Source organism: Schistosoma mansoni (genome assembly GCF_000237925.1).
Source record: "Schistosoma mansoni, WGS project CABG00000000 data, supercontig 0222, strain Puerto Rico, whole genome shotgun sequence".
Lineage (NCBI taxonomy): Eukaryota > Metazoa > Platyhelminthes > Trematoda > Strigeidida > Schistosomatidae > Schistosoma > Schistosoma mansoni.
In genome coordinates, this window is record NW_017386088.1 from 259,186 (window position 1) to 275,775 (window position 16,590).

Sequence of the window (16,590 nt, forward strand, 5' to 3'; positions counted from 1 at the left end):
AATTTCATATTAAAAAACTGAAACAAGACAGTCCAAGATCTTTTGACTATTATCATATTAACATCTTACAGAGTAAACTGAATACAAAAAAGGACTAGCGTATCTTTGTTATTTCAATATTTTCGACTTCAGTTATAGTTATATAATATACCCTTGTGGGCCAGGATAATTTTGCATTGGTTTTCAGGAGAACCAGACACCATTCAAACTTTCACATGACAACTTAAACAGTGCAGCTCCATACCGTTTAACAAGAGAGCCAGACACTACCCTCTCGCTAAATCCGAGAAGTACAGCTCGGTCTCTTTTCGCAGGAGAACCAGACACTGCTCAGGCTCAACCCGAGCAGTACAGTTCAACCCGCCCCACAGGAGAAAAAGACACTTTATGGACTTCAACGCTACAATCTGAACAATACAGCTCAGTCCTGTGGCGCAACCACACAGGTACCAAGCACCCTGGTGGACCATTTGCACCATTCATATACACATTCACATCACATGTATAATTATTCCGATCAGTGATCGCGTAAATCAATTATGCACAGCATGAACACGTCAAATTTGACCTATTCCGCTTACACGACAGTCAAACACATCACTGTTATCAATGACTACATGCCCTACAATGTTCCAATGACAATGGCCCTTAAGAACACTAGAAAGCAACCACCAATATGAATAAAATCGATTAACCAGCAAACCAATTTTGCGCATGAACAGTCAGTAAAACTTGTCAAAGTAATACCGAACCATTCACAATGTCAATGACGAACCTCTAGTCTCACATAAGACCTTCTGCTCTACATGGCAATATAGCTTATACTGCATACAACACATATATAGGGTAGTAAGCGAAACACCCAAGCCTGAAGCATTAGAGCATAAAGAACGCTTAAAACCCATTGTCTGGTGTTGGAATACTAATACTACTCGTTATCTTTTTGTGTATCAGGTTTCATGACTCCTTTAGTGACCTATTGAGAAGTTCATCTAGAAATGGATAGTTTAATTCTTGTCTCGGTTAACTGATTATCTATTGAAGTCAGTAGAATTTTGTTATATATTTTTCTATGTAAAATTAATGTCACTACTTATTATCTTTCCTTGATTTGATTCCATTATTTAGACAAGTTAGTCTCAGAGGGAACAATGGCACCAGGAATTGTACCAATCAGTCAGTGACAACCTTAAGAAACAATCTATGATCTCAGTTGAAGTCCCAAGCATAATCTTTCTAATACATCAATAGACTATCCATAAAGTGTTCCCCCATCAATCACTTAATAGATTCAAACAATCCTATTATGAATCATTTACTTAAATTATCCAGCTTTTCATGACCAATTATGTATGTGTATACGTTTCAATCCATCAGCTGTGTATGTTTTGTCCTTTTCATTTTGCTTAGAATAATTTCATCAATATTTTTTCTTTTCATTTTATGAATTCTGTCAAGATTCCATTTTTTTAGTCTCCAAGCATATTATCTATACATTTCTGTCTAAAAAAAACTGCTTACATTGTAAATGATTTACTATTTATTATTGAATACTACTTATTTAAAACATTAATACACTACTTATTACGATGAATAAACATCATTTATTTATTTTTTCAAGAGAGTGTGCGTGTGAGATTTAAATTTGCACTGTAGTCAATATAGTCACTTGGTGTTTCAACGTTGACTTCAATATGACTATTTCCTTTATTGATTGTGAATCAAAATTTGTCACTGATGATGTAACAATAATAACGGTTACGAAACTGTTCAATATAAAAATCTAACTAAATCATCTGTCGTTGTATACAGTTGTATACCCTTCTATAAGACTATATGATTGATTGAAGAAACTCTTGCAAAAATAAATGTGTAAAATATAATTTTATGTAAAGATATTGACTATATTGATTATTATTCTCTCGTTTATTTATTTATTATTTTTGCATTATATTTTATACTACTTATTTATAGTCAGTAGTTTTAAAAATGCACATAATGTTTATCATTATGAATTGAATTAGCCTATAAGATTGAATCCTTTGATTGTTGTCAAGGTTAATTGTCAAATTGGATTAAACATTATTTCCTTCTCTATTTTTTCAATGTTAATTTAAAGTATCAATTATTCCTTCGAAAGAGAATCACTTTTGAATCATGTACTTATATGATAAAGAAAGGAATACTTGTCATCTTAGTTATGACTATTTACCATGAATATATCTTCATTAAAGGATTGATCAACATGTATGTATTGTTATGTAATATGTGAACGTCATGTAGGATTTAACTCCTTACAAGTAAATCCTATTCATTTTTTCTTCCTATAAATGAAATACCACCATTTTTAATGTATTATTTGGTGAGACTATACTTTATGGACGACCTTTGATAGATGCTGAAGTGATCTTGAAGATGTTCACCTACTTACCAGAGTTGTAATTTACAATTGATGGTTAGGGTTGAGAATTCGATTTTGGATCTTCATCCCAAACTGAAATCAGCATAAGAAAAGAAGGGTAACAAAAAACACAATATACACAAATGGGTGAATAAAGTTGGCGCTAAAATCCGAGACCTGTTACCCTTAAACCTGATTGATTCTTCCATAAATTATGGTCTTGTGGTGTGGTCTACTTATATTCCCATAAGAAGTAGATGGTGATGGTCAGACATAGAATGTATTTTGGCTGAAGACCGATAAGGAAAGAACTGAAATGAAGCGCGATCGGTAGGAAAATGCATAAACAATGAAATCAGTGAAGATGGATTGACATTTACAGAAGGAACAGTCAAGATTGAGACAATTGATTGTTATTTTGCAAATTAGCTGTTAACTGTATGGTTATCAGATTTCAGTGAGATAGTCTGTAATTTGGGTTTGAATACAATAGATTGTCCCTGCTCGTGTTTTTTTACTATAGTCTCACCTATTATTCCTTAATCAGTTCTTCTCTGATATCTCACAGTTAGTCTATATAAAATCATTGTTAGAACTAGTCAAAATATTATTTGTCCATTCATCTATATTGTCTCTTTGTTCATTTACATATAGGCTTGACATTGTGTGAAAGTCATATATGTAATCTACTTGTAAAGATGACCAGGACGCACTGCTCAGTTCTATTTGCGACTCATCAGCTAGATGTATTTGCATTTCACAATTGAAGTTCATTCTGGGACTCGAACCCAGTGCAGTCCACCTCAAACGCCATTAAGTTATACACTTAGCTATTGAGTCCTGATAGTCACTTGCTTGTGCAATGGGGTGAAGTTTAACTTCCTAAGTATTGTTTACTTGAATCTTCCCATTGATGTTTAGGACTTCAATTGATCAACTAAGTGGATAATACGATGGCATTTGAGGCGAATAGTACTGAGTTCGAGTCTCGAAATGAACATCAACTCTGAAATGCAAGTACATCTAGCTAACGAGTCTCAAATAGAACTGAAACGCGCGTCAAACTAGATTCCACTACTAGTCAGTATCCATCTTTGTTTATAAGTCTTAACAATATTTTTTTTATTGAACCGATCTTCAAGATAAATGATTACAAATTACATAGAGAAAAACTCTAACACTTGTCATTAAAAACTTTGTGAGATATGGTGGCTAAAGTGAAGATTATGAGAGTAATGCATACAAATTGAGAAGTGAAAAATCGGTTAGCGCGAAATTAATTCACAAGTACACAAATAAACAATCTGTTTATAAGATTATTGCTACTTATGAAATACTAGTCAGTGATACTAAATTTTATGCTCGTGACTGGTAGGCTCTGGGTTTGAATCTCACGAGTGCGCACTGCTGAGGAGTCCCGTGGTAGGACGAAACGGCCGTCCAGTGCTTCCAGGTTTTCGATGGTGGTCTAGCTTCAATTGACTCATGATTTTAACTGTGAAGATACTAAATTTCATAATAATTATTATTACTCATAAATCAATAAGCACATACTATCTCACTGTGAACAACGAGGAGCAGATAAGTAGTAGTTGAAGATAGTCTCATATATTCTATGTCCCATTCAGTTTCATAACAGTCAACGGATTGATGAAATTGATTATTATCTATATTTCTGTACTGTTATATCCCGACAAGAATAATGAATGGTAATTTTTGGGATCTATTTATGGACCAATACTATATATATATTTTTAATGTATAATTTTTAAGTAACTAAACTATGCACATTCACATTTCTCATGTTATAGGCTTTACTTTGACCTATAGACTATTAGTATACGATTTTCCGTTCCCAAGTTATGTCCAGTCTATCAAATACTATCTCCCACATTCACAGCTACATTTAGCTAAATCTTGTACAAATGTTATTTTTTATTTTATGTTACCATATGGTCTGTTTGGTTTGTATATAAACCCAGTATGTCTGAAATACATGATTTATATCGCGGAGGCTGAGATCGATGTTCTTGACTTAACTGGCTGGGCTAAGCAGAAAGCAGGACCGACAAGTACTCTAGACTTCTCGTACAGGTTTTGTGTCATTGGTCCGGTCGATAAATCACTGTTCTGTAATTGGCGGCATCGTCTCGTCATATACTGACAAGGTTACAAGCTATAAAATGTACAAAGAGGACTTCTAATCAACAAGTGGCCTGCTTGAACTATTGTCTATTTATTTTCCAAATGTTCGGACATGGCATTAACGTTTCCTGTTTCAGATTTATTTCAACAAACTAACTACATCCATTAAAAGCATTACTTACTCATTCACTTTCACAAAATGCTTACAACATATTACGATGTTGATTTCTCCAAAACTCAAGCTAAAGCTTCTCGATGTTCGACATAAACTAAAATGCATGAATGTTATGCTCAATGTGAATGTTTGCAATATCTTAACTAATATGTAATAAGGATAGGATGCGGCCCGAAAATCTTACAGCGGATTATGAATGTGAGACAATCTCTAGTGTGGGAAACTTTATAAATTCTCAAGAGAAAGATACATGTCAACAAGAAGTTTTTTGTAAAATGTAACACTTCTGTATTACGAGTAACAATGTATGAAATAAGACTATCATAGTTAAAATATTTAAAACTTATGTACACTACTAATAAGTAGCTGTTTCTCTATAAAGATAATCAGCGAGACGATAGAGACATCAAGTTTGTAAATGGACAAATGAACCAGAAAGGGAAGTTGGAGTAATCAATCATGACTTTTTAAAAAGAACCAATCATCATACTTAGCATTTGATTAGATTTCAACTGTTTGTTGAATTCTATAGCACGCTCAAATAAACTTATAGCATGAATACAACGAAAGATTTTTATTGAGATCATGAACCAATGAAGGTTAGACGTCCATTGAAAACCTGAAGGCACTGGACAGCCTTTACAATCTAGTATGAGACTCACCAACAATCTACATCCCCGGCTCTGATAGCGGAGTTCGAACCCAGGACCAGCACCCATCCTCAATCTCTAGACAACCGTAGCCGGAACCCAGTGGTGAACTAGTCTAACTTCAGCCAATCCACGATATTGTTGCCGAGACTGAAGATCCTCAGTTCAGTTCCCGAGGACACGGATGTAAACTACTGAGGAGTCCTGTGCTAGGATGGGGCGGTCATCCCGTGCTTCTAGGTCTTCAATGGTATTCTAACGTAGGTCTGTCCGTGATTTCAATAAATGTGAACAATTTCCACAAACCCACACCGACACATATAGTTCTCTCGTATGAAGATTTCCATTCACAAACTAATATTACCTTTAGATTATCACAAATATTGAAAGCTAACATCGATATAACATTGTCAAAATAAATTAGCATTTATTAGTAGCGTTTCAGACAATACTGGATTGGTCAGTCAGTCAGCAACAACGTAGGACCAGGCACATATATGCATCGGTCCAAGTTGCCATACCTCGTTAGCACAACAAGATCAACACCGGATTCATAGAAGTAATTAATTTAGTGGTGGTAGTATATAAAAGATAGGTTGTATATAAGGATATAGTATAGGAAGGTAGAAAGTTATGAAGCAATTTTAATCTCAAGGTTTAGGGGAAGATAAAGAGTGTATACACCTACGCCATTATGATCGATTCTGTGCCATGTCACCCAGAGTTTCCAACCATTGGTTACGATAGTCACGCCGACCCCAACCAGGTAGTCTGCATCTGCCAGCATGGCTCAGACTAGAAGTTAGTGACTTCAAGCACTGATGCTACGTTTTGGTTTGGCCGCCCCTAACTCTCTTCCAACCATCCCCTACACTAGTCAGCATTGCGCGTCATGGTAATCGGTGTTCAGGCATACGTAACACGTGGCCTAACCATCTCAGTCGAAGATTCATGACCTCATCAACTGATTTACCATCATTCCCTAATACCCTGTGTCTAACCTCACTATTACTTACCCGGTTATCCCAGCAGATGAGAGCAATATTTCTAAGGCATCTGTGGTGGTTAATTAGTAACTCAGGTTGTATAGAAATCACGAAAGGTCTTGTGATGCAATAACAAATTCAGCTAGTGAATTAAAAGAATTTTATTATTAAATTATTATTCATGCTATAACCTGACTATTGATATGAACGCGCAAGTATACGTTATTAGGTCGCTTAGCTCAAAGACAACCAAGCTAAAGGAACGCACTTGAGCCACAAGCCTTTCCCACCATATAATTTAACATTTAGTAATGATTAACAACAATACAGTGGACACGATTTGCTTCATATAATGGTTAGTAACACGAACTCACGAGCATGAAACCAAGTTGGTTAAATAGTGGTCTGAACTGCGTCAGGTATACTGATTAGCTTAGTTCTCTCATATAATGTAGAGCATACCCAGATTCTTGTGACGCATGGTATAAAAATACTTCGTACACTACTACAACATATTCACGTGATTGATTCCCTGTAGAGAATATTTACTGGTAATTGGATTAAATCAGTCTGGTCATATGAAATACCCCTAAGTTGTTTTAAATCTTTAGGTCTCTCTAAACATTAAGATATGCTTCTCTCGAGTTACAAATCAATTGGTAAATCCTTATTTAAATACAATTTAACTATAAGTTCTGTAAAATACGGGTTTTTATGAACTTCGAAGAAGAGTAACGTCTAAGAAGGGAACTAAATTTGTACTTCCAATTTAATGTAACAACCAGTTGGAAGCATCGGGTGGTATGGCTCAAAATCAGTTACAATAGGGCAGATGCATCCACTTCTCCTGGTTCCTTAGATTTTGAGTTTCAAAATTATTTTAAACTTCTCGTCTTGCCCATGGATTTTATGTCGAACCACATTCTGTATTCTTAATCTTTTTTACTACTATTATTACTTTAATGACTTCATCTCGCTGTTGATATCGTGTGGTAATTTAGACAGATGGGAGTCCAAAGTATACTCGCAGTTAGTTATCAGAGACTTTCAGTGATGTCAGATAGTGGATTGCACTGGTGCAGTTGGTACCAATATGTTTTTGCATATCTTAAACAGATTATCATTCCCAAATCTTAACAATTTAGCCACTTTTTCTCTTCTAACTGTAATTCAATGTTAAGCTTTCCATTACTTTAGATGTTACTCTCCATCCTGCCTCATCTTGTTAGTCTTTTCTCTTGATGTGTTGATATGAGATGCGGCAACTAGGACCAATGTACACTTGTATCAGGTTCTGCTTTATTGATGACCAATACTTAAGCATTCTTAGTGATGACCGAATGTGACTACAACTCATTTCCCAACCGAATTATTGCAATAACGTATTTGTAGTTCCGGCTCGATGATTTAGAAACTTTCTTTTTATCTAGAGTTCAAAGCCGTCTCGTACTCTTTAGTCTAAGTAGACGTGCAGTATTTCCAGCTCTCGTACAAAAAGAATGGTTTGAAATCGAGTAAACGAACCTACACTTGGCTAAAGCATTGCATTCTTCCTCCTTGAAACAATTAGTGAAGTGGATTGAGAACAGACTGCGTTTTGAGATTTATTATTTGGTAATATGTGAATATATATCAACATTTTCAAGGCGATATAATCATCAGATACTGTTATGAAAGTACCTAGCTAAGTCCAAAAATGGTAAAGACAGTAAAGATATATGAATCAACGTTTTGATAAGAAAGGAACAACTCTTTCAGCAACCTCTGGAGTTTTAAGTGATTCTTTGGATTGAATGTTCTTAATACTACTACTATCACAATCATATACCGCCTTAGTAAATGAGGATATGATGGAGTGGAGTGTTAATGGGAGGAAAGTAATTAAGCAGATTACAATTAATAATTAGCTTTTGTGTCAATAATGGTGGAAAACTAACTATTTTCATTGGAAAGGTTCGGTAAACAGATTTTCTTAGTGCTTCCAGTATGAAGTTTGCAATTAGATCAAGTAGGCCGAAACTAAGTGTGTAACTACTGAAAATTGAGATTATTTATTTCATTTAGTACTTTATTTTTCCCAACATATAAATATTATTATTGTTTAGTGCAGTCCGAAATTTTCGACCGACACTCGACATTAATAACATAAATTTCTGAAATACTAAGGATAACCAGGACTTTGTCACACGTACTTGCGGAATCTTAAGCTCAAAATATTGCTGTCACATGATTGTGACATGGTGATTTAGCGTTCATTCATAATTCTTACACACCTGATCAGGTTTTGAGATTATCGAGAAAGTTTTTGACAGGATTGATAATTGAAATGAAAAATGGCCAAATTACACGAGTTTACAAAGTTTCCCAAACACTTCGCCGGTATTTTTGAGAGGACGAAATTGCACTATGAGTAAAGTCAAGTTTTGATTACTGGCAAACGGCATACTGAGAAGACCAATGAATACTTAATCGAACTTCATTCATAAGCATTACAGTGTAGTGAATAGATTGGGTTTAAAAGTTACAGGTTAGTACGTATTCACATTGATAAATGATTTAACACGAAAAATCAACTGGATAGTAAGCAGTTTTATGGACAAGATGCATCAAATTCGGATTTATATTTCTCTATCCACTCTCGAGCAGTAATTTTTTGAGGTAGGACATCGGCCAAAAAATTGTAGCGATCTAACTGACATTGAAGACGAGAAAGATCCTTGTAAGTCAATTCAGATCGATTGCCACGGATCGCAGTGGAGACAAGCTCACTTACAAACATTTCCTAAACCTTATAATAAAATAACACAATATTTACAGTAGCTTTAGATAGACATACAACAGAATCTGATGAAACACAGTCCACGTCAGGTGAACTTTTCATCATAAGGCGAGTCCTGAAAGCCGGTATACGAAGTCCCATGATCTCATCAGTGGTACTATACCGCGGCATTTCAGTAGAAAAAACTCGAAATGTCGAAGTCGTCTGGTACTATATATAAGACGATTTTGTAGTTAGATATCCAATCGCCGAATACAGCAGGTCACTTTGTGTTCGAAAATCCTAATCTGTAGAAAAGAAGAATAAACGAAATGAGCGGTGAGGTTGCAACCTACAGACGACCTTTGAGCGATTCTAAAGTGACCTTGAGAATGACCACCTAGGGCTAGATGAAGATTATTTACTATTGTGAGGAATTTGGATTATGATTTACAGTTGACAGATAGGTCTAGACATCAGGTTTAGGGTGTTCATCTCGAACTGAGATTAACTAATCGGTCAAAAAGCTACTTAGCCAAATAAATGGATGAATTTCGTGCAAAAGTTGAAGACCAGTTATTCTAAATCTGACTGAATCGTCTATAAAATATGGTTTCGCCGACATTCAACTACACTAATTCTAGTCAGTTTGATGGCTATTTTGGGAAATGTACTTCTTGTAGTTTGAGTGGGAACGTTTTTCTCAGGGCAGTGTAGATTCTGGATAGAGCAGTTATCACATTACCAGGCAGAAGGTTGGTTGTAATGTGAAGATAAAGAGGTGATAATTCAGGTGCTAACAGAAGACGATTTCTCCAAGGAATGATTAGATCAGGTAATTAACTGACGATAGAAAGTGTGAGGAGACTGAAGTGTAAGGATAAGAGTGGAAACGAAGAAAATAATAGAATAGAAAGGAACAAGTTAATGATATGTGATGGTGATAACAGTAGGTAAATTGAGAAATGCATTAGGCAGATGGTCGAAGCTGGAAATGGAAATCTGTAGGTGTGGACGTGTTTGTCTAGTCTTCCCTTGAAGCAATCCAATGAGGGAGCTGTAGTCACTTCGGCCTGCAGAGCAGTCCTAATTGGAGCAACCCTCAATGGGAAAAAGTGGGAGCGTGTCTGGATTTTCCCTCCCTGTTGTGCAGTTTTCCGAAGACTGTCTGGTGGAGTGTTGTGGTGAAGTTCTGGTAGGATACTTGTGTTGAGGTCACATGGAGTAACTAATATGCTGTACGCCATTACCAGATGACCTCTTAGTCTCATAAAGCCTAGAGAGATCAAACCCGTGACATTCGCATTTCAAGATTTTTCTTCGTATATAAAAAGGGGGATTTTGATTTGTCTTTTACCATAAACTTTCTGTATATATCCAGAGTTCTTTCGGATGAGTACACCATTCAATATCTTTACCATGGGGTAATGTAAACTAATCGATTTATCTGAGCTCACTTCTTCATGTCATGGTGAGATTCTGGTTGACTCATGGCATGCAGTAAGTTTAATGTTACAATTCAGTCTTGATCTAGTCTGTTCATGAAGAACGGTCGACTGTTTCAGTCATAACATACGATCCAAAAATCAAGATAACTAAATTCCGGTTGTCGTACCAAATGTTTGTTAGTAAATTAGAATTAATCAACCCAAATATATTGCTCAAATAATAAGTATAGTAACTATATGACAGTCCCTCAATTTTTAGATTTCCGGAATCAAGGTTCCCAAATACCAGGCCAAAACAGATTGAAACTTAGCCAAAACTGCAAACAGACGAGTTCAAAATTTGTGCTTATGATATGTGCTGCAAAAAACAGTTACGGTAGCTGTGAAAAGATATGCTGCTCCTTAAGGCCTTTGATGATATTCAAGGCAACTGAGATGATAAACAAAGCTATAAAACTATCCATAGATGAACGGCAAGCTACATATACCATGGATAATTTGTTGTACCTTGAAAAGGCTATGGGCTCCATCATGAGTACTGCCTTGTATCTGAGGAAAAACAAGCCGATAGACCCCTAGAACGTAATAGAGGATCAGCATATTGAATTAGTGAAAGTCTCCCGTGAAGGAAACGGAAGATAGATTTCAACACGGCCTAAGCTGCTCTCTGTCACTACTTGTGTGTACAGTGGTGGGAGTTAGTATGGATAAGCTATTCAGAGCAGCATAGAAAGTGGATCAGACGAGATTTTAGACAAGTCTCCTTTTAAACATTGCTTTTAGTCTATTGAGAGGACAAAATTGCCGTAAAGTACTTGGATCTGAAATCTGTATCCATACTGACCTTGGTCTGGTGAGCCGTATGAAGAGAAGGTCAGCAGAAGCAGAGACAAATAACCCCAGTTGAAAATGTAGGAAAATCCTCAAATTGAGGGATCTTTACATTCTCGGTGTTCAAAGACAGTAGATCCTCAAGCCACTTTTGGTGGCACAGGAAAGTATTTCAACAGTTCAGCATTTTGTTTCATAGATATTTTCAGACTACCAAACAAAATTACATTGCTTGGAGACATAGTGGGCGCGGAAAACTCTGACGCGGTTACACTCTAAAAAGCATGGCTAACGCCAAAATAGGTGGTAGCAAAACTAAAGTGTTTAAGTACTCGCTCCATAGAACATATAGACTAAATCGTAGGAGGACAGGATCATCCAATGCTTGAAAAACACTTCTACCATACAAGCGGTTGACACGGTGGTACGCGACCGAGAGATATGCAAGATGGTATCGTGCCGGCTGAAATTTAGAGAGAATGACACTAAACAAGTGATATTGTACCGTAGTCCTGAAAGTATAGCGGACGATTTCTTCGGAATTAAACCACAACCCTCGCCAAGCAGGTGTAGTAATCTTACTATACGTCATCTTAATGAAACGCTTTTATACTGGGCAAACTTAGAAATAGAGCAATCAAAAAACTTGTTTGACCACAGACCCTTATCGCACTAACTTTATTTCAACATATACATCCCACTGAACATGACCTGTGGGACTCTTGTTCTGTCCTTGGCTTAGACTTAACTAATAGTATTGATGCTAGTCGCCTTAACTACGTTCCAGCGACATGGAGAAATGGCCGGGAAGTCATCGCATTCACATCTGTTGCTGATATGTTCTAGAAAGAAGGCGCTCCGCGCCATCTGAACATATGGAAAGGAAGTTATTCAGACTTCTAACTATATGGCTTCAGAGAAAGACTAAGAAATTGAATCGAGGTTTTTAGTGTAAGAGACATGTATTCACGTCTGGCAGCTACATAAACAAGTACCTCAGTCGGTCAAAACACGTATGATTGTAGGAAAGATGAAACAGAGAAATTTCTAGAAAAAAACGTGAGATTCGACGTTTACCGATACAAATCATAAAAACCGGTAACATTACCAAGAGTCTTGGTACAGCAAATCCGATGGAACAATACAAACCAATCGACAATAATAATACTTATTTATAACATAGCATGCATCTACCAGTTTAGCAGGTGCAAAATGATTTCTACCTTTACAGGGTAGTCAAGATTATCACACAAGTAGATAAGCTAAATTCCCAACAGAACATTTGCAGAGATATACAATCTGTTTTGTATAAACTTGTAGAAAAAGACCGTAAAACGAGGCCATGGTCACCACAAAGTAACAAAAAGGAGTTAAGCAAAAGAGGTGAACTTGTAGAACGTGTATGTAAGAGATACAGTCAAGGTTTGGGTAGGAGATTCCAAGCTGAGTGCTGTGAAGATGTTAAAATAAGGAGGAAGATGACACAAGCATTCAGACAAATGACTTCAAGTCTCCAACAACTCCTGAGTGTTCGTGAAGGGACGAACGAAGACATTAATAGTCATTTGGTAAGATTTGAACTAGAATAGACTGTTCTCAAAGAAACCATACATAAACTACAGCAACAGTGGATGGCGTGTTGTGCGATATACAAAAAGGACAAGTTCAAACTAGTGGATGTAAGACTGAAGTATTGGGCAGGATAACCGTTTGTCAGTTTCGAATTAGAAGCAGACGAATATAAACTGATTATATGCATAAATAAGTCTACCATTACTTGAATTTTTGACCAGCTACCAACCCTTTAGTAATAGCTTAAGACTTTGAACTTGCACGTGAGAAATGGTCTCACCAGAGTGGCGAAACCAACTTAGATTTGTGAACACGAGTTTAATAACTAGTAAGCATAAGGGGGTATCCATTAGCAACTGTCCCAACTCCAGTCTTAAAACGCCAGAAACAAGTAAAATATTCTGCACTACAAACATGAGTCGTTTGAAGTCATCGCTCTCACAATCATATTTTCTGGTCATTAAAGCCACCATCCATTATTTTCGATGTTGAGATTTTTTAAGATGGTGGTTTGGTTAAATATTAAGTCCTACTATCAGCTCTGCATTGCATCCCCTGTGAGAGGAAATTTTCCGTAAGTACCACAGCATAAGCATACGAGACAGTCAAAGCTTATATACTAAATCTTAGACGTCGGTATAATATTGCATATCACAATAGGATTAATTATAGGTTTGCAAACGAGTATAAGTAATTCCAAAAACAAAACAATATACTGGTGATTATCACAGAGTAACGGTTAGGATAGTGTACGAATGTAATACTTATAAAAAACTAAACAAGTGCTGTGGCCAACCCAGTGATGTCAGTAAAATGTGCGAAAAAGTGGTTAGTCGATAATAAATAGACAAGAGGAAACTTGTAACTACTTGGGTTGAGTGGTTGAGAACTGGATGCAAACATCTAAATAAATGTCAGACATTAAAGCTCGAATATTCATTCACTTCCTTATTTTGTGTAGGGACTATGTTTCCTTCTAATTTACAATGAATGTTCAAAAGGTAACCTAACTCCTCACTTCACCTTCCGGGGTCTCAAAATAAAGACCTACTCACTACTAGTCTGGTTTCTCCTATCGATAGAACGAGGGATGCCCACTGGGACAAGAATCACACTAGTTTAAATTCACAAATTTTTTTCGTTGACATTCATCTAGTGTTTCTGCTCTCAGGAGATGGACAGTTATATCTAAAAAGGCATGAGATGTAAGAATTGTGAAATTCAGAATGCAAGCTAATTGATTCTCAATTTATCTCTGGAAAACTAATAAATGAAGGTTTGAACATGCACCACTCATCAACCGATTTTTCGACGTTTCAGAAGGATCTAACTCGACCCAATAGTTGGCAGATAACAACGGACTTACTTTTAATACTTGAAAACGTAAACTAATTCATGTGAGAGATGTTGTAGACTACGAATGCAATGTAGGTAACTCCCATCTAAAGGTATCCTAAGTTAAAGAATGTATATGAGTGGTGGTACCCCGTGATCAATAGTCATAGCCAGTTTGACGGTGGAACTTACGACTTAATTCTTGAGTGTTTTATTAGACCCCATTCAGAGTATAGAAGTATAGTACTCTCTCGTTCACTCCTATAGGATATGAATACACTGTAATCTATCCAACGGCGAGTCACGAAATCATTTCGTGGACCCGAATTCAATCCTCAAGAAGAGCATCTTAAACTATTGAGTGTCTACCCACTTGAGCTGAGGCGTCTCAGAGGTGATTTCCAAATGACTTACAGTGTTCTAAATACTCCTGATAGCCTCCTCCAAAAACACTTATTCAAGTCCAGTTCCAAAACAAACTCAAAGGGTAACACTCTAAGATTATGGACACAATATAGTAGAACAAGCTGTGGGTGCATCTTCTACTCTTTACGATGAGTCAACTTCTGGAATGCACTGTCGTCGTCGTTGGTACAATGGACTTCCCAGGAGACCTTGAAGAGAAAACTTGACATATATTTCACTATAATTTATTAATGTATTCTTCTCATTACTAAATGTACCTGGATTCACACCTAGAGGGATAGGTGATCTCTTGCCGCTAGACACGGAAGCACGTTAGGCGAACACATGGGTATCTGGCATTGAATATTAAATGTTAAGTGAGGGATGTTTCTTTGCTGCGTTGCTGTTGACTGGTTCTCGTGATGAGTACATAGTAAAAGGAAAATCTCTTCGTAGCACAAAAATCGTTTTAAATGGTTGCTTCCAATACCTAAATCCTAACTTTAAACTTTCTATTAACGGAGGCTGTTGTTTTAAGCTAGTCTCTTCATCACACTCTCACCTAATTATCAACATTTTGCAGTCCTAATCTCTCGATTACGGGTGTTTTGTGCATTTCCTCGAAATGTTCTGTGCGGCGTCTTCAGATCGGACAAAATTTTCTCGAAAATAGGGGGATTGGGATGTGCTCTAGTGACAAGTTTAAATATATTTAAACCCATAGGTTGCCTGACCTAGTTGAGAATTTCAAGGGTTGCAGAGTTGTACATAAAAGATCCCGTAATACCGTTTAGAGTAATTCATAGGCATCTGGTTTTGGATTTCTGGCATTTTATTCTTTTGTTATATTGCTTTATATCATCTTGTATATCAGTTTTTACATTGAGTAGAGGGAGTCCGCTAGGCAAGAACTGTCAACCTGGTGTTAAAATCCACCTAAACCTAGTGGGTTTGTACTTCAAACCCCTCGAGACAGTAGGATCATTTATTTTACGTCTTATGGACCACCTTCACAGTCACGTTTGTCTTAGAGTATAAATTTGCCTTCTTACATAACATCTTATGTACACCATGCATTTTTTATATCAAGGCCATCATCGGTGTAGGTAGGATTATTGCTATAGGTAAACAGCCAAGGAATATTTTCTGTACGATGAACTAAAGATAGTTCAAACATTTCTAGAGAATTACTTTGCTACAGAACATCTTTATAATAAGTTAAGCCTGTAGTTTTGGTTTTAAGTTTGAGCCCTAACAGCTTAGTGTGATATTTTCATATAACAATTAGTGTTCAGCCTTTGACTGAGGAATTATGATTTCCAACTTCATCATAAATCTACTGTATGTATCTAGAGGATCCTATTTTCTGGAGGCTAACCAGATCCCAGCACCAATATTCACTAAACGCCATAAAGCTTAAATTCATTCAGTATTGTTTGTTTGAATCTTCCCATCGATTTGTTAGGACTGCAACTAGTCAGTCTCTAATTGGCATATGTGCATACTGTGCGTATTGCCTCAATATAGCCTTAATTCACAAGCTTGGTAAGCAGAGATGGATAGTGAAATTGAGCGACACATCCACCATTGTCTTCAGTAAGTTACTATCTCACAAGAGACCTGTTTGAACTCCACTGGTCACTGATTCTCACTAGAACTTCAGGAAATACCTCTTGAAGCCAGTCACTAGTGAGCATACGTTGAATAATATCAGAATGGGTTTACTGTATGATTTTCAGATTTTAATGAGATATTCTGCAATTTTGTGCCTAAATATATTCGATTGTCCGCACCCGTGTTCTTGTTCACGACACTATGTATAAACTTGCACAAAATAATCCTACTGGAAATGAAGCCTTTTTAAATATTTTAAAGAGAAAAAAT

The 16,590-nt window shown here is 36.4% G+C and overlaps 2 protein-coding genes across 2 annotated transcripts in view; one reads left to right on the top strand and one right to left on the bottom strand.

The window, feature by feature from the left end:
* The window catches only part of Smp_142050 (Extracellular signal-regulated kinase 1/2,putative), an 80,369-nt gene extending 78,658 nt beyond the window's left edge, over nucleotides 1–1,711 (top strand). The window contains exon 11 of the mRNA XM_018792109.1: nucleotides 1,129–1,711. Within this exon, the coding sequence (XP_018647268.1) occupies nucleotides 1,129–1,184 (56 nt within the window). The 3' untranslated portion in view covers nucleotides 1,185–1,711. The remainder of the gene's footprint in view (nucleotides 1–1,128) is intronic.
* A 7,108-nt stretch (nucleotides 1,712–8,819) lies between these two features.
* Smp_036920 (DNA polymerase epsilon subunit, putative) lies at nucleotides 8,820–9,453 on the bottom strand. Its single transcript, XM_018792120.1, has 2 exons — nucleotides 9,173–9,453; nucleotides 8,820–9,139 (listed from the first exon to the last, which is right to left on the bottom strand). The coding sequence occupies exons 1-2, from the start codon at nucleotides 9,305–9,307 to the stop codon at nucleotides 8,948–8,950; spliced, it is 327 nt and encodes a 108-aa protein (XP_018647269.1). The 5' UTR covers nucleotides 9,308–9,453; the 3' UTR covers nucleotides 8,820–8,947.
* Nucleotides 9,454–16,590: the final 7,137 nt, after the last annotated feature.